At 39.2% G+C, this 22,451-nt stretch overlaps 1 protein-coding gene across 1 annotated transcript in view; it reads left to right on the plus strand.

The window, feature by feature from the left end:
- Window positions 1–22,451, plus strand: part of PLB1 (phospholipase B1) — a 223,176-nt gene that overhangs the window by 194,798 nt on the left and 5,927 nt on the right. The window contains exons 55-58 of the mRNA XM_069071811.1: window positions 3,884–3,972; window positions 4,187–4,268; window positions 9,596–9,700; window positions 10,250–10,345. Coding sequence (XP_068927912.1) covers window positions 3,884–3,972; window positions 4,187–4,268; window positions 9,596–9,700; window positions 10,250–10,345 — 372 coding nt within the window. The remainder of the gene's footprint in view (window positions 1–3,883; window positions 3,973–4,186; window positions 4,269–9,595; window positions 9,701–10,249; window positions 10,346–22,451) is intronic.

Raw genomic sequence — 22,451 nt, forward strand, 5'->3', positions numbered from 1 at the left:
TCATTATTCCTTGGTATGTAACTTGTCTCTATCTATTTTGACTTCTTACTGCCTCCATGGAATTACATGTCAATCTACCTCATTTAGTTAGAGCCTTGGGTCCCCATATAATAGCTGATCCCTTTCATTTATGCTCTACTCTTTTTAATCTCAACCTTTCAATCCCTTTACGTATATATACATCTGACCCCTAGAGCCACACCTGACCCAGTAGAATGCAAGCTCACTAAGAGGCATTATTATTTCATTCTTTGTCTTATATCCTGGGTGCCTAGTATATTACCCAGCACATAAAAGGTGCTTAATAAACATTTGTTGAATTGAGTCCTAATTACTAATTCCCTCTTTGCACATGGAACCTCTCCTCAATACTGATAGAGACATTTTTCATAAAAGGAGAGTATTCACTCCTCACATATCTACTGACCCAAATAGTTCCCTGACTATCCTAGGCTCAGGGGCCATGTGATGAAACAATTCAAAGAAATAACCCCACTCTTCTACTGTGACTCATTTGTTTTGAGTGAACTAGTGACTTTTTACGTGGGGAAAAAAGCTATGAGTCAGCTACAAATCCCTAAAAACAGCTTTATGGGCCTACAAGGAACCTAATTTTGTCAGCTGATCTGCCATGAACTTCAAGGCTTGAAACCCAGTTTTCCCAGATTAAATGGCTGGGCTCAGTGACCTACTTCAAGGCAATCCCTGCAGAAGAGCCCCACATTCACATACAAGGCTAGTGTTGGCCCTTGTCAAGTAGGTGGTGATTATCTTCTGGGCCTTTACATCTCCAGTTTCAGCATCCTTCAACTTGAACTGTCCTTTCTCCTAGGCAGTGTCCCAACTCTGGACCCATCTTTCCACCCTATTTAAATTGGCCAATAATACACCAATCATTCAACACAGGATTGTCCTAAAATAGAGATCTAATAAAATAGTTCAAAATAAAGAGCACAAATTCTCAAGACTTAAGTATAATAAGAGATGTTTGAATACATGAATTATAAGCTCAGAAATCTGCCCTCTAATAGGAAAATTTTAGTCATCAGTGATGAAAGAAGATATAGGTGAGGTAGAAAGGGAGATGTTTCCTGACATCCATCATATCACTATATATATATATGCCTGTGTCATTGGCCTTACTCATATTCCAATTAATAGTCATTCTTCTAAATCCATTTCAACTCCAATCAAATACCACCCCAACAGCTACCTCCATCTTAGTGGATCCCTAAGGAATGGAACAGAGCATGAAACTGGTGCCCACCTGTCTTTCTTCTAGTCTGCCTATCACATTGGTCCATCCAACACTGCTTTAAGCCACTCCTCAGGAAAGCACACTGTTTTTTTCTATAGAAAGCTCCTTCTTGTTATTTTCATGTAATTCCTAAATTAGATAGGGAGGCCCATCTCATTTTTAGAATATGTGACTTTTTCCAGATGGATTTTTTATGTCCCTCAGAAAACAATGACAATATACTAGCTTTATTTGTCAAGATTACTTTGAGAAGATGCTTTCAAAGTCATGGACAGTGAACCAGTTTCACAGGTCAATAGAGGATATTTAGGGGATTTTTGTCCTGTTTTAATAGGATAATCAACATCCCTAAAAACAACAGTCATCCAAATTATTTTCTTTAATAAAACAACAATCTTGCAAATCCTATTTTTCTCAACATCAAATACATGGCACAATGGAAAGAGCACTGGTTCTGGAATCAAAAGATCCTGGGTTCAAATCCTGCCTCTGCAATGACCTATTTGACCTTAGGAAAGTCCCTTAATCTCCATAGACTTCAGTATCTTCATCTGTAAATGAAGGGGTTGCTGGCCAGGGGAGTAACTATAATTCCAGCTGTTAGAAGGCTGAGGCTAAAGGATTACCTGTATATTTAGGAATTATGAACTATAATGGGCTAAGCCTGTCTGGTGTCTGCACTAAGTCTGTTGCCAACATGATAAACCTCTTGGAATTGGGGTCAACCAAGTTGCCTAAGGAGGGCCAAACAAACCCAAGTTAGAAATAGAACAGGCCAAAGCTCTTTGTAATGTCAATGGCGGGTTTGGGCTTAGAAGTGACCACTGTACTTCTAGACTGAGCAAGATAAGGAAAGCCAGTCTCAAAAATAAATTAAATTAAAAATTTTAAAGTGAGAACTTTAGACTAATGGGCTTCGAGGTTCTTCAAACTCTATCTCTGTGATTCTGTAATTCTCTGTATGGTCAGCATGTTGCAGTGAATAGAAGGCTGGACTTGAGGTCAGAAAGACCTAGGTTCAAATCCTCCTTCTGACACTTGAGAACTATGTGATAATGGGCAAGTCACTTATCCATGGGCTTTCATTTCCTCATCTGTAAATTATCAATAATAATAATATCTGTAGTATCCACCTCATGAGGTTGTTGTGAGACTCAGATTTTTAAAATGCATGAGAAACACTTGGCCAATGTGAAAGCATGATCTATGTGTCAGCTACCACAAAATTAGCTATGGATTTTTTGTGTGTTTTAACTATTTAGTCATAAATGGGGATTTTAAAAATACTTCTTTCATTCAAATCAACATGAACTATTTAAAATATTGGGATCTGCAAATGACTCAAATCTTCACCTCCCTCTTCCTTTTTAAAAGTTCCATGAATATGTTATTTCAAATATTATATGAATAGAAAATAGACTCAATGTTAGGTAGTGAAAACAGTCCTGGACCCAGAGTCAGAAGATTCTACTCTCATTTCTCAATCCATTGATCAACAAGCCTTTACTAAACACCTACTGTGTCCCAAGTGGTGTGTGAAGCATGGGAGATTCAAAGACAAAGATGAAAGTCCCATTACTTTGCCTAAAGAGCTTGTTACAGGGGGAACAATGTATTACACATGAGCAAATACAGCATGTGGGTAAAATAAATCCACAGTGAAGAAGGAAAGCATGAACAACTATGGGAAAAGCCTCTGGAAGAATGTAAAATTTGAGCCACACTTCTGTCTAAGATACAGAGGTGAGAAGGAGGAACATTGTGGCCATGCAGAAACACAGAGGTGAGAGATGGAATGTTGTTATAAGCCTTCCAAAGATAGACTGAAGCCATCCTGGGAAGGGCTTCAAATGACCATTAACTGTTTATATTTTATATTTATAACAAAAATTTATATTTTAACAACAATCAGAAATCACTAGAATTTCTTAAGCAGAAGGTGACATGGCAAGACCTATATTATAGGACACTCTTAGAAGGTATGGGAGGTGAATGAGTTATGGAAGAGATTAGCCATGTGATCTTGGGTAAGTTATGTAAATACTCTAAGTCTTGGTTCCTTTATCTAGAAAGTGAGGATAATGCTAATTGTATTGCCTGCCTCACTAAGGGGTTATAAAAAAAGTATCTCATATATTGTAAAATACTATATAAATGTAAGTCATTATTAGACTTTATTTCATGAATATGAATCTTTATATAGAGGGATGTTTTACTGCTATTGAAAAATAATACTTAATCTCATTTAAAATGTTTTAAATCAACATTTTCTTTGAAAAATTGATTTTTTAAATCATCCTCCCTATAGTTTTTAATCATGCTTTTATAGTTGCTACTCTGCGTCCCATTCAAATTATTACACAGCAAAAAGAACACCTAACTTGGAGTCCAGCAGCTCATTTTGGCAGGAGCTAGCTGTGTGACTTTGGGCCTCAGTTTCTTTCATCTGTAACACGAAGGGTTTTCACTAGATGACCTCTAAGATTCCTTTAGCTCTAAATCTATGATTCCACAATCTGCAAGGTCCTTTCCAGTTCTTAAATTCTGTGATTCCATAAGATTCTCTCTCCATCCCTCTTGCTATTCTTGGAGAATCAGCAAAGCCCATTCTTGTGTCTCCTGCAGCTGCCTCGAACCTTCATCAATGTGGTAGAAGTTATGGAGCTGGTTGGTCTACGCCAGATACAAGGGGAAGAATGTGAAGTGACGACTGAGTAAGCAACTAAACATATCTTCAGCAAGTCCCTAAACTAGTAGGGTTCAGGGGAAAGTGAGACAGGAAACCACCCGGAGAGGATGTTGGTAGAATCAGTACCTTCTTCATGGTGGAGATGTCGGCTTCTTGGGGAAGACAAAGCCAGGCTGGGGATCAGCTCCCTGGGCTGACGCTTTGTGGAATCCTTTAACTCAGGGCTTCTTACTCCACAGATCCATTTGCCCTTGCTTTGGACATTTCCTGGATAATTCTCCTGAACTGCAAGAAATGAAGACCATTAATAGACAATTCCAGGTAAGCTTTCAAACTTTTTTTCCCACTGTTTTTTGCCTTTTCCCTGTCCCAGGAATGAACAGTTCCTTAATTATATGAGGAAAGACCCAAGTTATCTGTCCAAGAAATAGTTTTTGAGAGCAGGCCTATCCTTAAGGTAGCATGAAAGGACAAGTGCTGGGTCTGGAGTCAGACAACCTGGGTGAGAATTCTAGGGCAGCTCTTTGCTAGTCCTGTGTGATTCTGAACAAGTGACTTAACCTTCTGGACCTCAGTCCCATCCAATGTAAAGTGAAGAGGCTGGGAAACCTGCAGCCTTGAGGCCACATGTGGCCTCAAGGTCTTCTAGGTCCTCAAGTGTGGCCCTTTGACTGAATCCAAACTTCACAAAACAAATTCCCTTAGTAAATGGATTTGTTCTATAAAACTGGGACTCAGTCAACAGGCTGTACCCAAGGCCTAGAAGGCCTCAAGGCCCCCAACTCGGGACTAGAAGATCTCCAAGGTTCTTTTCAGCTCTGAAACTTTGATTCTAACAAGGGTGAGGCCTGACCAATGATATTACACATGTGTCCCCACACCCATCAGGTGAAACCTGGTTAAAGTGGCAGATTTGTAAGGAAATCATGCTCCCCTTTTCAGGTGTTGCTCTCCTGACCTAAATAACTAAAAGATCTTCCTGTGTACTTGGTATTTGTATAATTTGTATATGTTGCAAAGAAAAGTAGCAGGTTACAGTGAACAGGGAGGTTCAGACCCTGTGTTTGACAGACTCATACTGGCAATGAACTCTCCAAGCTTCTTCCTGGAGGTAGAGCAGTTCTGTTATACATCAGCAGAGGGAGTTTCCTCCCTGGGGAGTAGTTGCCTGTACCAATGAATCACATGTCTGGAACAAATGTATGTATGGATATATTAATTATATTATAATTAGATACTATATTAATGAAATGCAGTATATATTATATATAATGTCATTATTACATACATATATGTATTCATATGCTTATCTGGGTACATGGTTTCCCTGTATATAAAGTGGAATATATAAGCTCATTTGAATATAAGCTCATTTGAGGGCAAAGACTTTTTCCATATTTATCTTTGTAAACCCAACATTTAAAGTGCTGAACTTGGAGTCAGGAAGACCTGAGTTCAAATGCCTCAGATACTTACCAACTGTGTGACCCTGGGAAAGTCACTTAACCTCTCTCAGGCTCAGGTTCCTCATCTGTAAAATGAGGACAATGATAAGAACCTACCTCACAAAGTTTTTGTGAAGATCATGTGATGCAATGCAGAGGAATCAAACGCATGCCTAACAGGCCACTTCCAAGTATGGCCAGAATGAGATTAAAATGCTATTGGGAGATGTTTAACAAAAGAAATAAAAATGCAATTGAATGTAGATAATGTTACTATGTGATTTTCTAAGTCAAAATGTAGCCCCCAAGGATCATTATATATAGTTTAGTGGGCCCTGTTTCTGAGTTTGATACCACTGATGTAATAAATAGAGAGAACTTTGCAAACCTTAAAAAACACTATAGAATGTCAGCCTTTATGATGAAGATGACTGTGGAATGGACAGAAAGAGAAGACACAAAGATGTTGTGGAAGGATACTTGTAGAGCCTTGAAAAGTGTACAGGGGAAGGGTGAGGGTAGACAGCCTATCTCCATCCCTTGCTCCCTTTTCCTGCTTATTGCCTTAATAGAAGTCAGTTATTTGGGGCACCAGCTGGCAGCAGTTCCTCCTTCCCAGTCTGCTGCCTGCCTGTAGATCCAGCCCAGACTTATTCCCCTCAGAGCACAGAGGCCAATGATGGTCCTGATGGAGTTAATAGCATTAGTTACCAGCTTGAACAGAGGATGATACAGCAATTAAGTCTCTATCTCATCCAGCCCCTCCCCACCCCCCATCCCATCATCACATCTCTCACCCAGGGATGTAGGCAAGAAATAGATATTCATGCTACTGCTAATCCTTGGTGTTTTCTTTTTAATTTATTATTTTGAACTTAACAAATATTAGCAAAGTTAAATGTTTCTGTAAATAAAAAATAGAAAAGAAAATTGTATTCAAAACTGAGAGCTTCTATTATGTACAGTTTTTAAATTGTATATCAAATTGAACATGCTGGGCAGCTAGGTGGAACGATGAATAGAGTACCAGCCCTGGAGTCAGGAGGACCTGAGTTCAAATCCAGCCTCAGACACTTAACACAAAACTAGCTATGTGACCTTGTGCAAGTCACTTAACCCCAATTGCCCTGCAAACACCAAAAATCCTTCCAAAAAGCAAAAAAATAAAAATAAATAAATTTAACATGCTAGAACAAATTCTACCCTGTTTGTCTATACCCCCTTCTGAACTTCCTTCTGCTCTTTTGTGTATTTTTAAATGTTTCATTGATGTATTTTTTTTTTGCTTTTTGGATGGGGGAAACTAGGGCAACTGGGGTTAAGTGACTTGCCCAAGGTCACACAGCTAGTTTTGTGTTAAGTGTCTGAGGCTGGATTTGAACTCAGGTCCTCCTGGCTCCAGGGCCAGTGCTCTATTGGCTGCACCACCTAGTTGCCCCATTGATGTACTTTTCTTACATCACTTTCACTATTCCACAACTCCCCTCATTTCAAATAAAAGATTTCTTGTGACCAATAATTATGAAACAAAACACCAAATCAACAAATTGACTATGTCTGTAAATGCGTTTTTTACTGTACCTCTGGTCCATCATCCCTCTGTGAAGACGTTGGGTGGAGGGAGGCAGAATATGTTTCATCACTAGTCTTCTGAAGCCATGATTGGCCACTGCATTGATGAGAATGCTAAAGTTTTTCAAAGTTACTTTCTTTTACATTATGGTGATTATCATGTAAGTTGTTTTCTCAGTTCTGTTCACTTCGTTCCATGAATTCATTGAAGTCTTCCAAGGTTGCTTTGAATCTGTTAGATTCATTATTTCTAACAGTGAAATCACAACAGTAATAAGACAGCATTGACATAACACTTTAAGGTATACAAAGCGATTTATACACATTATTAAAAACAACTTTCTAAGGCAAATGCCATTATTATTACCATTTAACAGATTAGCTTGACAGAATTTAAATGACTTGCTCAGGGTCACACAGCTGGTAAACCATCTGAGGCAGAATTTAAATTTGTTCAGCAACTCTTCAATTGGTGGATACTCCCACCCCATTTCCAACTATTTGCTGCAGTACAACAGACAACATTATAATAAATATTTTTGTGCATATGATTCCTTTTCCTCTCTCTTTTTGGACATTTTTGAACATATACCTAGCAGTGGTACTGCTTGGTCAAAGAGTAGGTACATTTTAGTGACTTTGGGGGTATAACCTCAACTTAATTTTCAAAATGATTGCATTTTCGTCCTTTTTTAAAGCTGACAATAAAATAGCTTTGCCAACAAATCCCTCCCTTCTTTCCTATTTCCCCTGATACCAACTTTCATTTATTTCTTATCTAAATTAATGCAAGAGTCTCTTTTGTGTTTTCTGCCTCTAGTCTCTCCCTTTTTCAGACTGTCCCCTGATATTGAATCATTGCCATATTTATTCCCCCAACACCATTCTTCTTTATACTAATTCCCTACTTAAGAACCGACAATGCCCATTAGATCAAGCATAGGCTCCATCTGGCTTGGTTCAAGGTCATATATCAATTGACCCAACTCTATCAATCCAAATTTATCTCCCATTCCACCTGTTTCCTACTGGCCTCATACTCCTTTCTACATCCAATCATACTGTTCTCCTCCTTTGTAATTCCTACCCCACTGCTCTCTGCAATCCCAAGTTCTTCCACATCCAGTTCTAGTTCATCCTCCATCATGAAGCCTTCCCTTACTAACTCTATCTCATAAAAATTGTCTCCCCCCACACCATATCAGTCATAATCTGTACCACGAGTATTTCACTTGACCATGTTCTCTTGTGGCATATACATATGCATATATTTTTATTATTAAAAAAAACTTTTAATGATCTTTTGTTTTTATATCTATTATTTCCCTCCCCCACCTCCAGACCTCATCCTTGGGGCAAAGAAAGATAATTTAGCAAAAACATACAATAGACAAACCTCCTCTAGAAATATATATAATATTCTGTTCTGAAAGTTACCCATCTCTCTGCCAATGGGGAAGAGATATGTTTCGTTATCACTTCTCTTGTATCTCCTCTGATTTTTCCATTACTCAGAGTCTAACATCCTTTTTGTGAGCTTCTTAAATACATTATTGTCATCTCATATATGTATTTCCTGTCTCTTTTCCCCAACTAGACTGTAAGGTTCATGAGGACAAGAATCAAGTAACATATTCTCTGGAGTGCATAGGGCAAAAACCTCAATAAATGTTTCTTAAGTTCATTTAATTCCAAGGGTCCATTCTTCAGTTGGAAGTTGATATTCTCTCTTCAACTAAGCCAGCAAGCGACATTCCCAAATTTGGGTTAAATCTAAACTGATGAGCTTGTTCTGAATAACCTTATGTCTTTATATTCCTTCATAAGATGAGAGTAAGGACCAGAACATAGAATATAACATCAGATTTTTTTCAATACATTAATTAATTTTGTTGAACTTTTTTTTATTCATCTTTGTATCTTTCCTTTTTAAAATAAGGGATGACTCTCAGGCAGAGAAGGGAGGGAATCCAGTGTAAAATGTAGATCATGTAAAAAGAAAAGATATCAATAAAATTCTGTTTGTTTTTTTTTAAAAAGATCAAGGGTCACCATTTACAGAAACAACCAGGTCAGCTGTACAGACTCAACTTTACAGAGGATTTATGGGATGGAAACTACTGTTCTTCTGAATATTACTCTTGCCCTTATTTGCCTAGGGCAGATTAATAGTTGTTTCTGTAAGCAAGCATTAAGTATTGCACCTGCTGTATGCCAGACACTGTGCTCAGCACTGAGAATGCAAAAAAAGTTTGAACAGTCCCTGCCCTCAGAGAGCTTATATTCTACTAAGAGAAGACAACAAATCATGGATAAATAAATTCCCCCACAGAAAAATAAACTGGTAGGGGGAGGTGAGGGGTATTAACAACAGGGAGAATCAGAATCAGGAAAGATCCCTGGTAGGAGGTTGGTACTTGATCTAAGCCTTGAGAGGAGCTAAGTTGGAAGTGAGGAGAAAGGGTACTCCAGGCACAAGAAGCATCCAGATCCAAGTTCTGCAATAAAAGAACCTCTGATCAATCAGCTATTAGCAAGCAGAACTACCAAGTGATTGGCAGTGGACTTCGGGAAGATTCATGGTGGCAAGGAAAGTAACTGACATTTGGGACCTCTTTCTCCCATTACCAGAGTGGCAGCTCAATGATCACTTACAGTTATCAATACATGGAGCGGGAGGACTTTGCAGTGGTGGTGCAGCCATTTTTTCAAAACACTATGGTCCCATATGATTATGTAAGTTGGGGGCTTTTTGGGGGTGGAGAGAGGTAACCTTGTTCAAGTGTGTTATGTTACATGGGACTCTTTCTTCTCCAAAGAGTCCTCTTCTGACTGTGAAATGGGTATGGGTACAGCTTTTTCTGAATTGACTTCCTCAAGCTTCTCTGCAGAGTTGGAGATGATGATAGGAGGGAGGGGGTGGCAGTGGGGAAATCTTTAGAGGAGGAGCTACCTAGCCGAATTCTTAGTGGTTATTGGTTTGAGCTAGCCTTAAAGCAACCCAAATGGTTGGTCCCTCTCCAGGTAAAAATGTAGAAGAATGGGAAAGAGCCCAAGTGGAATGTAAATGGTCAGCATTCAGACCAACATATTAAAAGAAAAACTTCAAAAAGCCACATTTACTCTGCTTTATCAAATCGTACATGGGTTGATGGTTAAAGTGGTTGGGCAGATCTTTCTCAGCTTCAAAGCTTGGACAGGTGAATAGGATAAATGCCCATTTCACCTTCACGTATGGAGGCTTCTCTCCTTCCTGGAAAATAATCCCATTGTGTTTGCTCACAGAAAGGAAAGGCAGACCTGAGCTTCTTCTCTGTGGATTGTTTCCACTTCTCTGAGAGGGGACATGCAGAGATGGCCATCGCCCTCTGGAACAACATGGTAGGTGATGGGGGGCATGATTCAACTTCACTGTGAACAGCTCCATGTTGAGAATGCTTTCCAGTGCTTAAAATACTTCCTCTGGCTTGTGGGGTCTCTTTCTTTCAAAAAGCTTAATTTGACTGTATAGATAATCTTATTTGTCCTCAAAAGTTTGTTTATTTAAAATACTGTAGCTTCAAAATGGCAGCAGAGGCATCTGGGAAGTGTAGTTTTCCCAGGTAGAAGGAGTCACTGAAGGATGGAGCTTCTGGAAGCCAGGAAGCTTTGGAGCTTGGAGGAAAGGGAGAGGCCCAAGGCTTCTTCTTCCCACAGGACTCTTAAATTTTATGATCTTTCAGTCTTTGCTACCACCTGGAAAAACTACATATCCCAGCAGCCCCTACTTCTGATATAGGGCTACAATGAATATGTGGTCCAAGTCTACCTTTTTACCAAGCAAGCCTGAGCATATCCCTGCTAAGATCAATTACTTTCTTTAAATATTCACATTTCAAAAGAGCTGAACAAAAGCAGCAAGTTTCCAAGTCCACTCCCTTCTTCCTCTACTTTTCTTCTTACCTTCCTCCTTTAAAAATTCTTTTTTTTATTCCCTTTAATCCCCTTATTTACCCTCAGCAATCTCTTTTGTTGGTATAGATATGAAAGTAGAGATTCACCTTCTCCATATTACATTATAATATTGTGCATCTACAGGGCTCTTCTTAAATCTTTGCACCTTCTGCTGAGGAGGCTGGGGGGAGAAAAAAGGAAAGTATCATGTAAATCACAGAATATATGCATATGGTGATCTCATATTCCTTTAATTCCACAGAATTTGGTATTCTTTTTTTTTATTTAGTCTAATTTATATTATCATTATTTGTGTACGTATATTTTCATCTTTGTTAGATTATAAACTCTTTGAATACAGGGATCATTTTAAAAAAATTATATCCTTTGCAATGTAGTATAGCAGATGGAATATTAGTCTTAGAATCAGGAAGGCCTTGTTGCATATTCCACCTCTGACCACCTCATTAGCTATATAACCATGGGCAAAGTCACAATTTCCCTGAGTCTCAAGTTTTATTAACTCTAAAATGGGGATATTTCTGGCATTTAAAGCTCTTTTTTTTTTTTTTTTGGCCTTACTTAACATCCCCAGAATTTAATAACTCTTCTTTACTAACTGACTAACTCTTTACAATCTGACCTCTACATTTCCATTCTTATTCTTTACTCCCTGCATTACAATGTGGTTTCACCAAACTGGCCTTCTTACTGTTCTTCTAACAGTGGTTTCCATGTCTTGACACTGACCAGCCTTCATGCTGAGAAAATACTCTCCACCTCTTGGAATTTTCTATTTCCTTCAAGATTCAGGGGACCTTTCCTGGGCCCCCTCGCTGTTTGTGACTACCTAAGGTTATCTTGTATATATACACACACACATATGTGTGCGTGTATATATGTGTGTATGTATATGTGTGTCTTTGTGTGTGTCTCTCTCTCTATATATATATATCTTGTGTCTCTATATTATATATATATATATATATATTATATGAAGAGCATTATCTCAACTCCCATTCCCATTGTTGTCCATTTTCCCATTCCTAGAGTTATTTTGAGTTGTAGGGTTCTACCCCAGAGGAGAGATTCTCTAATGTCATTGAGTCAAGCCCCCATTCCTGTCTGCTCTCCCTTCCCCCCAAATATTACCAGTTGAGAATCACTTAGCCATTCTTAAGTAGCTTTTATTTTTTTTAAGCAATTGGGGTTAAGTAACTTGATCAAGGTTACATGGCCAGTTATTTCTGGGTATGGTGCTAAGTATCTGAGTCCAGATTCCATCCCAGGTCATCTCTGGGGCCAGTGTTCTTACTTACTGCGCCACCTGGCCACCCCTAAGCAATTGGGGTTAAGTAACTTGCTCAAGGTTACATGGCCAGGTGTTTCTGGGTGGGTGCTAAGTGTCTGAGCCTGGATTCAATCCCAGGTTATCCCTACTCTGGGGCCAGTGCTCTTACTCACTGTGCTATCTGGCCGCCCCTTAAGTAGCTTTTAGAAAAGGACATTTACTAATTTACAGTAAGAAAAAAATGTTTTAAAAGTCTTAAACCTACAAACTGCTGTGTCTATGAATATATGTCTAACAAGTACATACAACTTCATGGAAAAATAGGTTCAAGCCTAGAGAGACCATGTGGCAAAAGAATGACTCATCACACCTTGCTGTTGGAAATCCTTTTCTCCCATTCATGGAGTACTTGAGAATTTCTCTGTAAATGCAATAAATTTTTTTTGTTTTGTTTTTTTGTTTTTTGCAGGGCATTTGGGGTTAAGTGATTGCCCAAGGTCACATGGCTATTTTTTTGTGTTAAGTGTCTGAGGCCGGATCAAACCCAGGTCCTCCTGACTCCCGGGCCGCTGTGCTATTCACTGCACTACCTAGCTGCCCCAGTGTAATACATTTTTTACCATCCTTGGCTCCCTATGCAGACACTGCCACCAGCTGATCTGGGAATGAGGTTAGGACATCAGTTAGAAAAATGGGAAATGCAGAATCTTGTGTGCCCTTTGAAATTTACATGGTCTATTCCTCCCTGAAACCAAGGCCTCTCCTCCCCAAGTGGTTCCCTCTCCAGGGATGTACTGGAAAGCCATACTTGCTTCAACCTCTGGAAATCCTCCTTTCTCAGCTTGGTTGATAATTTATAGATGATACCTGGAGCATGGACAAGTTTTCTCAGCCAATCCAAACACAATTCTTGTGTAATCCATTCCAGCTGACTTAATTTAATATCTATGATTGATTGATTAAGATGTGTTTTCATCTAGTTAAGATATCAAGACTAAAATTTGGTGAGGTAGTTTCAACCCCACCCTTACATTCTCCTTCCAGTTTTAATATTTGCTGTCCTCAGCAAATCTACTGGAATATGTTTGGCAAATATTAAATCCTGGCTTTCTTTTTAGTGATTTGGGGATACTCTGCATTTTCTTTTTGAATACCTTCCCCAGAGGGGGCCATCTCCAGTTATCCTGATCCATATCTTGCCACTGGACCCAAATGACTCTGGAAGAAAAAGTGAGGCTGATGACTTTGCACAGCCCTCCCTCGCTTAAATCAGTTCACTTGCAAGTCAGGGCATCATCTTCCTGATGTCACAGTCGTCTTCAAAAACAAAGGACAAGCAGCGATAATAACAACACCTTCCCCAGAATCTTGTCACTAAGAAGTCTTGGGAAAAGACTGTGTGGTATAGTTCATAACCAAATCCAGTAATTAATATTTTCCTAGACTTCTAGATACATAATAATGTAATTAAACAAGTCTTCCCCAACCCCAAACAATAAAGAAAAGGAAAAGAAAATTAAGTCTCCCCTCTCAAAGGGAAGGGCAGCTAGGTAGTAGATAGATCACCAGGTTTGGAGTCAGAAAGACTTCATGAGTTCAAATCCAGCCTCATGAACTTACTAGCTTTGTGACCCTAGGCACGTCACTTTGCCTCAGTTTCCTCATCTGTAAAATAAACTGGAGAAGGAAATGGCAACCCACTCCAGTATGGAGTCACAAAGAATCAGACATGACTAAAACAACTGAACAGGAAACTCAAAGGGAAAGTCCAATCTCTTACATATTACAAAATTGTTAGCATATAGATCAAAATTGATACCAAGTAAAAATATGAAATAGTATACAGTTGAAATTACTTCAACTTGATCAATTTAAACAAGCCATCACCATCAAAAAAATGGGAAGTGAATAAAAGGATATTGACACACACTATCACTATGTCCCAGGAGATTTTTAGCAGACAATAAATCAATTACCACAGGGAGGAGATCAAAAGAACCTAGAAACTGCCATAGTCAACAAACATTTATCTCTTTGCCAATCAAAAATATGTTACAACCAAGGGCAAAACTTGCTTAGAATATAGACTTAACTTTTTTATAATTTTTAATATCAAGAGAGGCATAGAACAATAAGACACATGGCTACTAGAGATGTTTGTCACTTTCATGAAAACTCTGCAGCACAAAGTACAAATTGAAGAACTTCCTTATAGATGGTGATGTCCTACATAAGATCTTGTTTACAGATAAGATTATAATGATCACAGCAAATCCTAGAACATTGCAGAGCTTACTAAATGAGATATGTAATCACTCAAAAGAGTCCATTCCAAGAAAAACTAAGTGGGTGAAGAATACCTATTGTCCATACTATGCCAGTTGGATCCATAATTCATAGCTCTGATCCATTTACATATATTATTGATCATAATTACAAGTATAATAAATGATAATAATAGCTAACATTTACATAAGGCTTACTATGTGCCAGGCACCGCGCTGAATGCTTTCATCTCGTTTGATCCTCATAACATTTGATCATCCTTTATTTTCCCTGTTTTTTAGATGAGGAAACTGAAACAGACATTAAGTGATTTGTTCAGGATCACATAGCTCATAAGTGTCTAAGGACAGATTTGAACTCATTTCTTCATGACTTTAAACATGGTGCTCCACCCATTGTGCCACCTAACTGCCTATAGATTCATAGATATGGACATATGTATATATAGAGAGATACACTATATATGTGTTATGTGTGTGTATAAATACATGTGTGTATATTAGATATGTACTGTGCATGGACAATGAACTGGGACCAGAACTGAATCAGAAGGGAAGAGTAGGATGGACTACATTTGAGAAATTGCATAGTGCTTTTAATGACTCAAAACTTCTCCCTTAACAAAAGCCCATCTTTTGGACATCAACATCCAATGCCGTATGGTTACAAGTCATGGAATATCCTTGACACTAAAAAATTAAAGCTGTGAGTCACCCAAATAACAATGAAGGAAGAGGTGCGTGATAGACATGAGCAAGCGACGTGTTCCCAAGGAGAAGCTGGGCAGGGAAAGTAGTATAAAGGATTTGGTCATAGAAATACAAAACCAGAAATTGAGGTTGGCCATTCCTGAAATGAAAGCAAGGGAGAACCAATGGATAACTATCATGCTCATTTGTGTTCACACAATTTTAAGAGGTGTAGTGGAAGACCTTTAGCATGTCAAGTGACCTCCTCCTCCCCCCCAGGGTGAACTGACAGGAGAACATGGATCAGTCGTACAAGATGAGACGGTATGAATGGACTGTGACCTGCATCACTACAAGGGATACCCATACTCATGAGACTACATATTCCTCCAAGTATTGAAGGGAACTCCCTGAGCCTAACAAAATGGATTGTATTAAGCAGTTTGTGATGTGTGTGTGTGTGTGTGTGTGTGTGTGTGTGTGTGTGTGTGCGTTTTAAATGAATGTGAATGATGGAATGACTGGACTAAGGATTTCACAAATATTTGGCTCATGGTCAGCAATTGTGTGACTTCATTAGACATTCTTATCTTCTCAATTTCTTCACTCTCATTGCTTTATCTATTCCAGTTATATAGTGCTATCTCCTATTTTTCATAAGAGATGATAACCCCTTGCGTTCTCAAATGGAAAAATAAAATCTCTTCCTTGTCCAAAGCCTTCCTTTCATCTGGCCTCAGTGGTAAGCTGATCCTTTCCCCTGTTGAGCACATCCTATCATCTTTTCCCATAAGTAACTAAGCAGTCTGTAATCTTATCTTCCCCCTTCTGTATTTTTGGGTCTCATGGATGGTGATGATGCATGCCAGACGTTACTGTATCCCCACATCTGTCAGCCCCGTACTTCTGTCTCATAGTCTGCCTGACTCATAACACAGCCTTTCTCTTTGGCTTCACAATTGTGCCTTCTCCAGCAGTCTTTTCATGTGTGAATAAAACATCCACAGTCTGACATCAGCTGCAGCCCAAGAGCAGAGAAGTGAAATGGCACAGGAAAATGAATGACAGGGCCTCTGTCTTCCCAGCTCAACTCAGCTATTAACAGGGGATTGTGGCCAAGGGCAAGTATTATCTCAGTCTGCCTTGATGGTGTTACCACAAAAATCTGCCTGCCCGGTGTACTTCTTTTATCCAATTATTTCTCTCCCAAGTGGTGTTATGATGTCATTTAAACATCATCTCACTTAGAAGACTGACTCCATCCTTTCAGCCCTGGGAGCCAAGTTACCATCAGGATATCTCTGAGTCACCGGCAGTTCATGTTATCACCAGCATTTTCATAATCCAGCCCACTGGGTACTTAGCTTTCTACCCCTAATCTGTTTTGGATGACCATTTCTGCTTCAACAACCGATTTGTCTTCTCTCCTTTAAAGATGCTTTACCCTGTTCTGTTCTTCCTTCCCTTCTCTTGGGAACTTAGGGAAATCAAAAGAACCAGAAACACTTTTTTTCCCCTTCCCCTTTTTCCCCCCTCCTGTTACCTTTTCGGCTCCTTTCCCACTATTCATTGCTTTGGAGGGAAAGATTACACTGGTACTTTTTATAAAAATAATATTTTATTCCCCCCCCCCCAATTACATGTAAAAATTTTAAACATTCTTTTTTTTATAGTTTTGAGTTCCAAATTCTACCTCTCCCTTCATTCCCTTCCTCCTCTCTGAGAATAAGTAATCTGATATAGGTTATACATGTGCAATAATTACATTGGTACTTTAAGAAAAATTAACAATGCTGTCGTTTCCAACACCAGATTCCCCCTCTCCCAGAACAAACTCTTATCTCATAGCAAAGATGTGTACTTAAGAAAAATAAACTGAAACACTCATTATATTTGGCAGCCTCTGCCTCATTCTTCATTAGGAGTCTGCCACTGACTCTGGAGTCGGGGAACTGGCTTCAGGCCCTGGTTCCAGTGCTCTTTGTTAACTTCTGTGGGCCTCAATTTCCTTATCTGTAAAGTGAGGAGGTTGGAGTATATACATCCATATATATGTGCACACATACACATATATGTATATATATACATAAATACATATACACTCTAACCTCCTCTCTTTATATCACACACACACACACACACACACATAAATGACCCTTTGGCCAACCTCTTTTCTAAGAGAGCTATATTTCATCATCAGTTGCCTAGAGTCTTTACTCGTCATTGCTCAATCATTCATTCTTCTCTCTTCATCTTCTATAGGATTTAGAGCAAGAACCCTAGGGATCATCTATTCTTAACTTCTCAAGCTACACCTTGCCCATAAAGGTTAAGTAATTGGTCTAAGGTCACATACCGGGAATTTTACTCCCCGTCTCTGGTTTTTCCACTCCTGTTTTGAGATTTGTCATCCCGGTAATGCTTGGCTGTGAAGAGCACTTAACATACGTCATCATCTTTAATCCTCACCACAACCCTTTGAGGGAAGCCGCAGATGTCCCAAGTGTGAGTGAGGCTGTCCTGGATATTCACTTCCTTGACTGGATGGCAACAACCAGCCTAATAATCCCCCTGCCTCAGAACCACATTTATTCCTTCATGCACAGGGAGAAGGAATTGGTGGTACAGTGTACTGGACTTGGATTCAGGAAATCTGGAGTCTCTTATCTGAAATTTACTTGTTCTGTCACCAGGGGCACTTTGTTTAATCTCTTAGTTCTCATCTAGAAAACAGAGATAATAATCCTGGCATTTTCATCTCACTGGGCTTAGAGGTAGGCAGGGAAACTCTTTGTAAACTTAAAACTTAGCAAATGTGACTTCTTGAATTATCCCCAGCCTTAGTCCATCAAGGACCTTGCACTAATGGGCTAGGACATAGCCTTTCTTTCTCCAGGAGACAATGTCCGCCCCCTCTCCCCCATTGTCTTACTTTTGGAAAAGAAGATAAAGCTGAATGTTTTCATTCTAGATCTGACCAGAGATAAAATGATAGAATCTTATTAACTACTTGGTGTTCTCTCCTTGCTTATATTTCACCCACACCCATCTCCCTAAATGCCATATGCTTAATTTTTAAATTTTCTTTTTTATTTATTGTGACATTTTAAGTTCCAAGCTGTCTCCCTTCTTTCCTCTCCATCCCACATTAGAGAAGCCCAATATTTCATATAGATATACATGGAACCATACAATACCTACTTCAGTATATCAGTTCTTTCTCTGGAGGTGGATAGCACTTTTCTTCATAAATCCTTTGTAGTTAATATGAATGATCATATTACTCAGAATGGCTTAGTTATTGAACAATATTGCTATTACCCTATACAACATTTTCTTGATTATACTTATTTTACTTTGCATTATTTCATGCAAGTCTTTCCATGTTTTTCTAAAACCAAGTTGTTTGCCATTTCTTACAGTAGAGTAGTATTCCATCATCAAATACCAAAACTTATTCAGCCATTCCCCAGTTGATGGGTATCTTCTCAATTTTCAATTCTTTGCCACCACAATGAGAGCTGCTATAAACATTTTAGAACATATAGTTTTTTTTTTCCTTTTCCTCAATCACCTTGGGAAACAGAGCTAATAGTGGTATTGCTAGGTCAAAGAGTATACATAGTTCTATGATTCTTTGAACATAATTCCAAATTACTCTCCATAATGGATTAGTTCACAGTTCTACCAACAGTGTATTAGTGTCCCAATTTTTCCACATTCCCTCCAGCATTGGTCATTTTCTCTTCTATCATTTTAGCTAACCTGATAGGTATGAAATATCTCAGAGTTGTTTTAATATGCATTCCTCTAATCAATAATGATTATGGGCATTTTATATGACTATATATAGTTTTGACTTCTTCCTCCAAAAATTCCCTGTTTGTATTCTTTGATTATTTGTTAATTGGGGAATGACTCATATTCTTATAAATTTGACACTGTTCTCTATATATTTGAGATATGAAGCCTTTATCCAAGAAACTTGCTGTAAAATTTTTTTCCCAATTTTCTTCTTTCCTTCTAATCTTTGCTACATTGGTTTTATTTATACAAAAAACTTTTTAGTTTCTTATAATCAAAATTATCCATTTTATATCCCACAATGCTCTCTATCTCTTGTTTATCCAGAAATTCTTCTCTTATCCATAAATCTTATAGGCAATATGTTCCTGGCTCCTCTAATTAACTTGTGATATTTCCCTTTATGTCTAGGTCATATATACTTTAACATAGTAAATAATGTAAGATATTGGTCTATACCTAGCTTCTGCCAGACTGCTTTCTAGTTTTCCCAGACATTTTTACCAAATAGTGAGTTCTTATCTCAAAACTTTAGATCTTTGTGTTTGTCAAACATAAGATTATTATAATCATTTACTATTGTGTATTGTATATCTACTCCACTGAACCACCATTCTATTTCTTAGCCAGTACCAGACAGTTTTGATAATCTCTGCCTTATAATACAGTTTTAAGATTTGGAACTACTAGACCTTCCTTTACATTTTTTTTATTAATTTCTTTGATATTCTTGATCTTTTTTTCTTCCAAATGAATTTTCTTATTATTTTTTCTAGTGCAATAAAATAACTTTTTGGTAGTTTAATGGTGATGGCACTGAGAAAGTAGATTAGTTTAGTAGAAACCATATCTTTTATAAGAGTTTATAAAGTCAGAAAGAAACTTCATCTCTATCTACCCCCAACACCTCATTTGACAGATGAAGACACTGAGGGCCAGAGAAATGAGATGGTTTACTCATGGTCAGGCACCCATTTGAATGAAAAGATAGGACTATAATCATAATGAGACCTGGCAACCCTATGATGTAGGTATTACGGGCATTATTATCCCTGTTTTACAGATGAGAGACTGAGGCTGGGGTTTAACTTGCCTGTGGTCATGCAGCTATTAGAGTCAAACTCAGGTGTCTTCTCACTCCAAGTCCAGCATTTTCTCCATACTACCTCTGTAAAAAAAAACAAACAAAAAACAAGCTCTTGGATATTCCCAGGCTTCTGGACACTTAGACTGATGTTGTTGCCAATATGGCACTTTTCTCTTTTTCTACAAAGCTAAAGTAGCATCAAATTCCTTCATTCTAGATTGACCTAAATTTGCCATTTGAATTCATATCTAATAATTATCGTGTCAATCTGCAGCATCATTGCAATCATTGGTTTATGCCCCTGGTGTACTGTAGTGTAGCAGTGATATATCAGCTTTAATATCTTCTCTTTAGGATCCAGTGTAACTTCTGCCTTGTTCTTTCTTTTTTTTTTTGGAGGGCAGTTGGGGTTAAGTGACTTGCCCAAGGTCACACGGCTAGTTTTTGTGATAAGTGTCTGAGGCCGGATTTGAACTCAGGTCCTCCTGACGCCAGGGCCAGTGCTGTATCACTGCGCCACCTAGCCACCCCTGTCTTGTTCTTAATGGTCTATGGCACAGTGGGGAGAGCACTGGCTTTGATGTCAGTGAGACCTAAGTTCAAGTGTGACCCTAGGAAAGTCACTTAGTTTCGGTCTGCCTCAGTCTCTTCATCTATAAAATGGGGATACTAAAAGCACCTACCTCAAAAGGTTATTATGAGGATAAAATGAGATAATATTTGTAAGGGACTTTACAAATCTTCATGTGCTATGTGAATATTAGTTACTGTTATTGTTTTTGTTTTTGTTATCTTTCTCTGAGACCTTTGCTAAAGAGGAAAGAGCATTCCCTCTTCCTTCTTCTCCTGAATCTTACTTCTTTAGCATCTTTTCCTGGCCTCAATTCTCTCCTTTCTACTCTCAGTACCTCTGGGGTGAGGGATGCAGAGCCCTTTTCGGGGCTGCTCATGCACCTTTGGTATCTGCCTAGCACTCAGTTCTCACCTGTGACTCCAAGAAGCTGTAGCATGTCCAGCATCAATTCCCTGGCAAACCTCAGTGGACGGGCTAACCCAGGCTGGGGGTGACTGATAAGCCTCAGACCTGTTGGTGAGTTAGGGAGATGTCTATCCAAAGCATGGGAAGACATCCCCCAGTGGAAGGGCAGATGATAATAGTTTGTTCCAAGGGGCCGAGAAGGAGGCTGAAGCGGGTGCTTTAGAGCGCTTAAAGCTCAGTCAGCTATCAGAGATGCCAAGGTCATCCACTGGCTCCCAGGCCATCACTTGTCATCTTCACTTTTGTCTTGCTATTGGACTTTGATAACTCGGGAAGAGAGAGTGAGGTTTGTGCAACTCTGTCTCACTTACATCCAATTCATGTGCAACTCAAAGACCTTGCCTTATGATGTCATTGGTCCTCTTCAAAAATGAAGGACAAACAACTCTCAACTAAAAGTCAGCACTTGCTGCTTGTTTGCTTCAAAAAGAAAAAAAAAAGGCAGCTCTCTCTCCTGGGGGCTTCCTCCTTGCTGCTGATTCTCTTCCACGTTAGCTTCCATTGACCTCCCTCTAGGACTTAAGCTATCACTGTATCCGTCCTTCCCAGTTCAATCCTGTATTTCTGGGAGACCAAAAACTTATTTTCTAAACGCAGCTCTGCCACTATCTATGTGACACTGGACAAGTCACCTCACCAATATGACCCTCAGTTTCCTCATCTGTAAGAAGGAATGCACCCAGGAACCTGTCTTTGGTCCCGAGTTATTCAATCTATTTATTAATGACTTAGATGAAAGCATAGATGGAATGTTTATTAATTTTTCAGATGGGGTGGCTAGGTGGCTCAGTGAATAGAGCACCAGCCCTGGAGTCAGGCGGACCTGAGTTCAAACCCAGCCTCAGACACTTAACACTTACTCGCTGTGTCACTTAACACCAATTGCCCTGGCCTCCCCCCTCCAAAAAAACCAAAAAAAAAAAATGTCATATAACACAAGCAGTGAGGAATAGCTAAACATCAGGACTCCCATATCATCTAGAACAATAGAACACACTTAATGCAGCGCCCCCTCTGTGAACTGTCATCCCCCCAAACCAGACTTACGGATTGGGTCCCCTACAGGGCCAGCTGCTACCTGTCATTTGATGCCTCTAAAACTATAGCTCATCACCGTCACCCTGCCCCACCTTACATTCAACAGCCATCCAGCAGATACAATTAACTGAAGGCAGAGACGTTCAGCGAGGTGGGATAGAAAGAGGAAAAGTTCTACATCAACCTGGGGCGCACCCTCCCACCAACCTGGGGTGCACCCTCCCACCAACCTGGGGCGCCCCCTCCCACCAACCTGGGGCGCACCCTCCCACCAACCTGGGGCGCACCCTCCCACCAACCTGGGGCGCACCCTCCCACCA

Source organism: Petaurus breviceps, unplaced genomic scaffold (assembly GCF_028583685.1).
Source record: "Petaurus breviceps papuanus isolate PSGF00001 unplaced genomic scaffold, PetGlider_PUasm1.0 90845, whole genome shotgun sequence".
Taxonomy (NCBI): Eukaryota; Metazoa; Chordata; class Mammalia; order Diprotodontia; family Petauridae; genus Petaurus; species Petaurus breviceps.